General features: G+C 51.0%; 1 protein-coding gene across 1 annotated transcript in view; it reads right to left on the reverse strand.

Moving 5' to 3' along the window:
* abca4b (ATP-binding cassette, sub-family A (ABC1), member 4b) overlaps nucleotides 1-9,107 on the reverse strand; it is a 60,851-nt gene that overhangs the window by 19,136 nt on the left and 32,608 nt on the right. Inside the window, 1 exon segment of the mRNA XM_070446685.1 lies at nucleotides 8,717-8,932. Within this exon segment, the coding sequence (XP_070302786.1) occupies nucleotides 8,717-8,932 (216 nt within the window).

Genomic DNA, 9,107 nt, shown 5'->3' on the forward strand with positions numbered 1-9,107 from the left:
TTAGATCAGAGTTTACAGGAGGCGTCAGGACTAGGCAGCTAGGTCCGTCAACAGGTCAGCCTCGTCCATGTGTTGAGTGGACAGGATCAACGGTACGGCCGGGTGAGAGGTCAGATTAGAGTTTAGAGGTCAAACTAGAGCTAGCACTCAGACCAGGTCAGCCGCTTCGCATGTGGTAGTGACAGGATCACTGGTACGAACCTGGTTAGAGGTCAGAGTTTAAGTCAGAACTAGGAGCTAGCGTCAGCTCAACAGTCAGCCTCGTCCACCTTGTGGTGAGTGGACAAGGACACATGTACGCCGGGGGTTAGAGGTTTAGAGGTCAGGACTAGAACTACGTCACTCAACAGTCAGCCTCGTCCATGTGGGAGTGGACGGGATCACTGTACGCGCCTGGGGTTAGAGGGCAGAGGTCAGACTAGGAACTAGGTCACTCAAGCAGTCGCAGCCTCCGTCCCATGTGGTGAGTGGACAGGATCACCTGCTACGGCCTGGCGGTCAGAGTCAGAGTGTCAGGACTAGGAACTAAGTCACTCAAAGGTCAGCTCGTCCATGGTGGTGATGTGGACGGATCACTGTACGGCCTGGAGACCAGGGGTCAAAGGTTAGAGAGAGTTGATTGTAGTGCTTGGATAGGAATCAAGCCTTCAGGCAAGGTGGGCAGCGATGGGAAACACCAGTCCTGAAGGCCTGAGTATCTGCTGGTGCGCTCTTCAGGCCTGGCACTGTTTCTCATAGAGAAGTGCTGAAACATGGGTTCCCAGGTCTTCTAAACCGGTGTAGTGGCTAAGGGTATACCTGTGCAGGTATTTGAGAGCAGGGCCCAGTATGATCGTCTGAGTAAGGGTCGACCCCCGACGTGGCTCATCCAGGATCCACAATCTTTGACCCCCCAAAACCCCCCCCCCCAAAAAAAAAAATGGCCATGGCAACAGCACAGCTTCCTCTGGCATACACCCTGCACAGGAGTGAGAACCAACGTTATTTCAGGCAACACCATAAACAATTGTAGCGGTAAAACACACAAAATCGAGTCGTTTCTAGGGCCTGTATTTAGTTGCAGTAGCAAAGCGGGACATAGAAGAAAAGGAAAGACCTCGAAACAGGATCTGCTCACAAGTGTGTTTCATGCCTTAGGTTTCGATGAGTACCTGGCTGACCCCCTCTGAGAGGTCCGTGGCCTCGTGACTCAACCCCTGAAGAGGTCCTGTGCCTCGTGTCTCCCCCTGAGAGGCTCCTGTGCCTCGTTTGTCTCCCCCTGAGAGTTCTGTGCCCGTGAACTCCCCCACTGAGAGGTCCTGTGCCTCGTTCACTCCCCCCTGAGAGCGTCCTGTGCCTCGTTGTCTCCCCCCTGCAGAGGTTTCTGTGCGCTCGTGGACTCCCCCCTGAGCAGGTCCTGTGCCTCGTTGTCTCCCTCTAGAGGTTCTTGTGCCTCGTTGTCTCTCCCTCTGAAGAGGTTACGTGCCTCGGTTCTCCCCCCTGAGAGGTTCTGTGCCTCGTTGACTCCCCCCTGAGAGGTTCTGTGCCTCGTTGTCTCCCCCCCTGAGAAGTCCTGTGCCTCGTTCACTCCCCCCCTGAAGAGCGTCCTGTGCCTCGTATGACTCCCCCCTGAGATCGCCGTGCCTCGTTGAACTCCCCCCTGGAATCCTGTGCCTCGTTTGACTTCACCCTGAGAGTCCTGTTGCCCGTTTGACTCCCCCTAGAGGCTCCTGTGCCTCGTGACTCGCCCCCTGAGAAGGTTCCAGTGTGCCTCGTTGCTCCCCCCCTGAAGAGGTTCTGTGCCTCGGTTGACTTCCCCCTGAGAGTTCTGTGGCCTCGTTGGTTCTCCCCCCCCTGAGCAGTCCTGTGGCCTCGTTCACTCCCCCCGGAGAGGTCTGGCCTCGGTTACATCCCCCCTTGCAGAGGTTCCTGTGCCTCCGTTGACTCCCCGCCTGAGAGGTCCGTGCCTCGTTGTCTCCCCCCTGAGAGGTCTGTGCCTCGTTGCTCCCTCTGAGAGGTCCTGTCCTCGTTCACTCCCCCCTGAGAGGTTTCTGTGGCTCGTTGTCTCCCCCTGAGAGCGTCTGTGCCTCGTTTGTCTCCCCCCTAGAGAGCGTCCTATCCTCGTTCTGATCTCCCCCCCTGAGAGGTCCTGTGCCTCGTGGCTCCCCCTTGAGAGGTTCTTGTGCCGTCGTTGTCCCCCCCTGAGAGGTCCTGTGGCCTCGTTCACTCCCCCCCTTGAAGAGGTCCTGTGGCCTGCGTTGACTCGCCCTGAGGGTCTGTGCCTCGTTGACTCCCCCCTGAGAGGTCCTGTGCCTCGTTGTCTTCCCCCCTGAGAGGTCCTATGCCTCGTTGTCCCCCCCCTGAGAGGTCCTGTGCCTCGTTGGCTTCCCCCTGAGAGGTTCGGTGCCTCGTTGACCCCCCCCCCGAGAGGTCCTGTGCCTCGTTTGTCTCCCCCTGAGAGTTCTGTGCCTCGCATGACTCCCCCCTGAGAGTTCTGGCCTCCGTTTGTCGTCCCCCCCCTGACAGAGGTCCTGGTGCCTCGATTCACTCCCCCCTGAGAGGGCCTGTGCCTCGTTCACTCCCCCCTGAGAGTCCTGTGCCTCGTGACTCCCCCCTGAGAGGTCCTAGTGCCTCGTTTGATCCCCCCTGACGAGCCTGCTGCCTCGTTGACTCCCCCCTGAGAGGTTTCTGTGCCTCGTTGACCCCCCCTGAGAGTTCCTGTGCCTCGTTGACTCCCCCCTGAGAGGTCCTGTTGCCCTCGTTGTCTCCCCCCTGAGAGTCCTATGCCTCTTGTCTCCCCCTGAGAGTCCTGGTGCTCGTTGTCTCCCCCCCCTGAGAGGTCCTGGCCTCGTTGGCTCCCCTGAGGAGGTTCTGTGCCTCGTTGACTCCCCCCTGAGAGGTTCTGTGCCTCGTTGTCCTCCCTCTATAGGTTCTGATGCCCGTTGCTCCCCCTAGAGGTTCTGTGCCTCGTTTGACTCCCCCGCTGAGAGGTTCTGTCCTCGTTGTCTCCCCCCCTAGAGCGTCCTGTGCCTCGCTTCACTTCCCCCCTGAGAGTCCTGTGCCTCGTTGACTCCCCCCTGAGAGTCCCTGCTGCCTCGTTCGCTCCCCCCCTGAGAGGTTCTGTGCCTCGTTTGACTCCCCCCTGAGAGTGCTGTCCTCGTGACTCCCTCTGAGAGGCTTCTGTGCCTCGTTGTCTCCCTCTGAGAGGTTCTGGTGCCTCGTGTCTCCCCCTGAGAGGTTATGGCCTCGTTGACTCCCCCCTGAAGGGTTCTGTGCCTGTTGTTCTTTTTCCCTCCCCCCCCCTAGAGTCCTGTTGGCCTCGTTCACTCCCCCCTGAGAGGTCCTGTGCCTCGTTGACTCCCCCCTGAGAGCGTCCTGTTGCCTCGTTGTCTCCCCCCCCTGAGAGGTCCTGTGGCCTCGGTTGGCTCCCCTGAGATGTTCTGTGCCTCGTTGACTACACCCCCTGGAGAAGTCTGCTGCCGTTGACTCCCCCCTGAGAGGTCCTGTGCCCGTTGGCCCCCCTGAGAGGCTTCCTTGTGCCTCGTTTGACTCCCCCCTGAGAGGTTCCTGTGCCTCGTTGGCTCCCCTGAGAGGTTCTGTGCCTCGTTGTCTCCCCCTGAGAGTTTCCTGTGCCTCGTTCACTCCCCCTGAAGGTCCTGTGCCTCGTTGACTCCCCCCTGAGAGTCCGTGCCTCCGTTGACTCCCCCCTGAGGTCCTGTTTGCACTCGTTGTCTCCCCCCTGAGAGGTCCGATTGCCTCTTTGTCTCCCCCCCCTGGAGGTCCTGTTGCCTCCTTGGCTCCCCTGAGAGGTTTCTGTGCCTCGGTTGACTTCCCCCCTGAGAGGTGCCTGTGCCTCGCTTGACTCCCCCCTGAGAGGTCCTGTGCCTCGTTGTCTCCCCCCTAGAGTCCTATGCCTCGTTGTCTCCCCCTGAGAAGTACCTGTGCCTCGTGTCTCCCCTGAGAGGTCCGTGCCTCCGTTGGCTCCCCCTGAGAAGGTCCTGTGCCTCTTGGCTCCCCCTGAGAGGTCCTGTGCCTCGTGTACTCCCCTGAGAGTTCCTGTTGCCTCGTTGTCTCCCTCTGAAGGTCCTGCGTTACTCCCCCCTAGAGGTTTCTGTGCCTCGTTGTCTCCCCCCCTGAAATATAAATGGTCTTCTTATGAGGCAAGACCCAACACACCCAGCCTGACCCACCTGATGAGGTTCTGTGGCCTCCTCGTCTCTCTTATGAGCAGGCCCAGATCCTCCAGCATGACTGACCGCCTGTTGAGCCTCGGCCTGAGAGGTGCCCTCAGCATAGAGTAGAACAGAATGTGTTCCGTCGACCGTCAGACTGGACAGAAGAGCGGGGAAGAGGAGGTTGTCAGTCCACTACAGCAGACCATCAACAAATGTCTAAACTGTTAATTGTAGGAAACAAACATTTATCAATCTGCTACTGTCAGTCAATCTGTTATGTCAGTCCATCTGTTATGTCATCAATCTGTTATGTCATCAATCTGTTATGTCATCAATCTTCTATGTCATCAATCTTCTATGGTCATCAATCTCGATATGTCATCAATCTGTTAGTCATTCAATCTGGCCTATGTCATCCATCGGTTATGTCATTTCAATCTGCTATGTCATCAATCTGTTATCGACATCAGTTTTCTATGTCATCAATCTGTTATTCATCAATCTGGCTATGTCATCAGTCTGCTAGTCATCAATCTGCTATGTCAATCAATCTGCTGATTCATTCAATCTGCCTATGTCATCAATCTCTATTCATCAATCTGTATGTCATCAACGCGTATGTCATCAATCTGCATATGCCAGCAACATCTGTTATGCATCAAATCTGCTATGTCATCAGTCTGCTAGGTCATCAATCACTATGTCATCAGGTCTGCTATGTCATCAAGTCTTGCTAGTCATCAGATCTGCATATGTCATCAATCTTATGACAGTCATTTCATATGTCATCAAGTCTGTTATCTTCATCAAATCTGCGTATGTCTCAGTCTGCTATGTCATAAATCTGCATGTCATCAATCTGCTATGTTCATCCAATCTATGCTATTGTCATCAATCTGTTTATGTTCATCAATCTGCCATATGTCATCAATCTGCTATGCCATCAATCTGTTATGTCATCAACTCGCTATGTCATCAGTCTGCTAGTGTCATCAATCTACTATGTCATCAGTCTGCCTATGTCATCATCTGCTATTGTCATCAATTTTATTGTCATCAATCTGCTAGGTCATCGGTCTGCTATGGTCATCAATCTGCGTATTCATAATCTGCTTATGTCATCAGTCTGCTATGTCATTCAACATTGCCATCCTATATGACCTGACTACTCAATTTCTAGGACAAGTGCCATGGGTATATGGAGGGACTCTGTTTGAAGAGGACATTGTACTGACACCATAGCCGAGAGGGAAGGGAGGAGAGGGAAGAGGAGGAGGAAGAGGGGAGGGGGATGAGACTCACTGTTTGAAATGAGACATTGTACTGGGACACATAGTCGAGCAGGAGGAGGAGGAGGAGGAGGGGATGGATCACTGTTTGAAAGAGACATCGACTTGAAACACATAGACGAGCAAGGAGGGGGAGAAGAGGCGGAGGAGAAGGAGGAGACTCACTGTTTGAGAGAACATCGACCTGAAACACATAAGCAGAGCCAGGAGGAGGAGGAGGAGGAACGAGGAGGAGGAGAGCAAGAGGCTCCACTGTTGAAGAGGACATTGTACTGAACACATAGCCGAGGAGAGGAGAGGAGGGAGAAGAAGAGAGAAGAGGAGCGAGGACTCACTTGTTTGAAAAGGACATTGTACTGGACCACATAGCCGAGGAGGAGGAGAGGAGGAGGGGGGGTAGAGACGGATTGAGAAGAGGAACTGAAGAGGAGAACGAGGAGGAGGAAGAGAGGAGGACTCACCTGTTTGAAGAGGATATGTAACTGGCGACACACTAAGCCGAAAGGAGGAGGAGGAGCGAGGAGAGGAGAGGAGGAGGACTCACTGTTTGAAGAGGCATATTTCACTGGGGACACATGCCCGATGGATGTGCGGATACTGTCCATGTGCAGTCCTGAGTCTCTCCCGTGTTATTAAAAGGCTTCCCAGATGTACGGAGGGAACAAGACCATCAGGATTGACCTGAGAGAACACACACACACACACACACACACAGCACACACCACAACGGCACACACCGCACACACACACACACACACACACCACCACACCACACACACACACCGCGCAAGCGATTAGAGAGGAGCAGTGATGTCATGTCGATAACATTATTTAATAAGTAATCTCGCACCCAGAACCCAAATCTGAAATACACCAATGACCAGCTACTACTTCACTAGACTATCCAACTTCTTTATCCCTCACAACATTTTCTCTGGATAACGCTCTCGATCGCTAATAGCCGTATTGAAAACATTTAGGCTAATTCAATATTGTATAGTTGATATCCTACACCACCAAAAATGAGGACAATAAAAGGTAGGTGCGCTTGCAGACTAGGTAGTGGTTTAGGGGGTTAAGCCTGCGACTCAGATCCGTTGTGATATCTGAGATCTCATTGTGGTCTACAGCACACAACACATCTGGGAAACCAGGGTAGAAACAAATCATAACCATGGTTTGGGGTTAGGTGGTTTCCCAGCTCCGTTGTGTTCCTAGGAATGATGTGGAATCTGGCCCCGTTAAAAGGCGATGCTGAGGTGTCCACGGGCGCGGCACGCGCGATCCCCAAGAAAACACGCTTGACCAAGTCCGTTGAATCTCTTACCCCCACGGTCAGCCCTGCTGGCTCCGGCTCAAAGAACAACTGACCTGTAGTAAAGGGGAGGGCAGGGCACCCAAAATGGAGAGAAGACACACAAAATGTTACAATGGTTAAAGACTGCCCATATCCTACAAGGCTACCACTTATCAATTGGCCCATTGACTACTTTGTAATTAGGGGTCAGGTTCTGTTGCTATACTAAACCGGATCTGTAGCATGTAAAGGCCAGGCGTACTGTATGACTATTATAACCTTCAGCCAGAGCTGGCCATAAGCAAAGTCTGGCATGGAGGATGATATGATTTTTCTAACATTGCATGGGATTGACTGGTCATGCAATCAACTGAATGCCATCGGAATATCTTTTTATTGAGTGATCATGTACCCCTATTTACCCAATTACGGGACTAGCTACGTGAGGCCTCTAGCCAATACAGACTAGCTACGTGAGCCTCTAGCCAAATTACAAAGACTTAACTACGTTTGAGGCCCTCGCGCTAGCCCAATCACATCGTTTAGCTAACCTGCGCCCCGTCAGCAATCCACAGCAACATGAAGTCCTGGTCCCTAGCCCAATCCCACAGCCCCATACCTGTCAGATCCCTCTTCCTGCTCCTCGTTGTTCTGTTACTTCTTCCTGTCGTTTCAGCACCTCCTCCCTCTCTCTCTCCATCCTCTCTCTCTTGTCCTGGTTTTGCAGGGTTTCCTTACCCCCACACCGTTACAACCTCCTAGGTGAACACATATGTCTACGTCCGCTTGCTCCACGTCGGCTTCTCTGGATCTGCAGGAGGATAATACACAGTCACACTTACAACGTTTCACATACTGTAGAAAACTCATGGGAGAAAAAAGTTCCATTACAAAGGCAGGCCACGATCACTCCTTTCAATCGAAGTTTCAAACAGTATGTTCATATGTATGCGCTGCATATACTGTCTAAATGATGATAATGATATTCATATACTGTCTATAATGAAACGATATTCATATGACTGTTCTAGAATATGTAACGATAGCATTATACTTCATATATATGATCATCAATCCATATAACTGTCTATTATATGATTAACGAATATTCAATACGTCTAAATATGATAATGATATGTATATACGTTCTATATATGATAACGATATTCATATACTGTCTAAATATGATAATGATATGCATTTATAAACTGTCCTATATCATTGATAACGATAATTCATTAACGTCTCAGCCGCGAAGTGGTGGGCCACACAAGCTCACAGAACGGGATTGCTGAGTGCTGAAGCGGGTAGCGRATAAAAATCGTCTGTATTCGGTTGTAACACCCACTACCGAGTTCCAAACTGCCTCTGGAAGCAACGTCAGCACAAGAACTGTTCGTCGGGAGCTTCATGAAATGGGTTTCCATGGCTGAGAAGCCGCACACAAGCCTAAGATCACCATGCGCAATGCCAAGAGTRGGCTGGAGTGGTGTAAAGCTCGCCCCCATTGGACTCTGGAGCAGTGGAAATGCGTTCTCTGGAGTGATCAATCACTCACCATCTGGCAGTCTAACGGATGAATCTGGGTTTGGTGGATGCCAGGWTTACTTTTCAATACATTTCAAAAGAAGTATTCAGATAACCTTTATTTGAAAAAACAAGTAGTTTAATATTATAATGTATTTGTAAATACACTTGGAAAGTATTTGWAAAAACTCAAATACACTGACTCAAATACACTCCTATGCATTAAACTGAGGTATTTAAAAATAATATTTGAAATAAGTATTTGAAAATACTTTCAAATGTATTTGGTAGACACATTTTTTTTTGTACAAATAACCAATCAAATACTTAAATAAAAGTTATTGTTTTGGGCTGTGTATTTGAAAATACTCAAATTCACKAAAAAAAGTATTTAAATAACAAATACTTAAATACACATGTAATTATAAACCAGTAAGTCTGGTGTGTACCTGATCGGTACTTGAGTAGCAGGTCCCAGATAGATCGTCTGGAGTAGGGGTCCACCCCCGATGTGGGCTCGTCCAGAATCACCACCTTGGCACCGCCCACAAACGCCATAGCAACAGACAACTTCCTTTGCATGCCGCCTGAGAGGAGAAGAGGAGAAGATGAGGACAGGAGGAGAGGACAACAATACTGGTATCTCATATCTTGATTATGACACTCTAAACACAAGTTAAAGATGAGAAGAAGTGTTTGTTTCATCATTGCTGGCAGTGAAACAGAACTAGTAATGATGAACTATATACTGTAACTGTGCCCGAGGCCCAACACAGTGTGTGTGTGTGTGTGTGTGTGTGTGTGTGTGTGTGTGTGTGTGTGTGTGTGTGTGTGTGTGTG

The sequence above is a fragment of the Salvelinus sp. IW2-2015 genome, linkage group LG14, assembly GCF_002910315.2.
Source record: "Salvelinus sp. IW2-2015 linkage group LG14, ASM291031v2, whole genome shotgun sequence".
Taxonomy (NCBI): Eukaryota; Metazoa; Chordata; class Actinopteri; order Salmoniformes; family Salmonidae; genus Salvelinus; species Salvelinus sp. IW2-2015.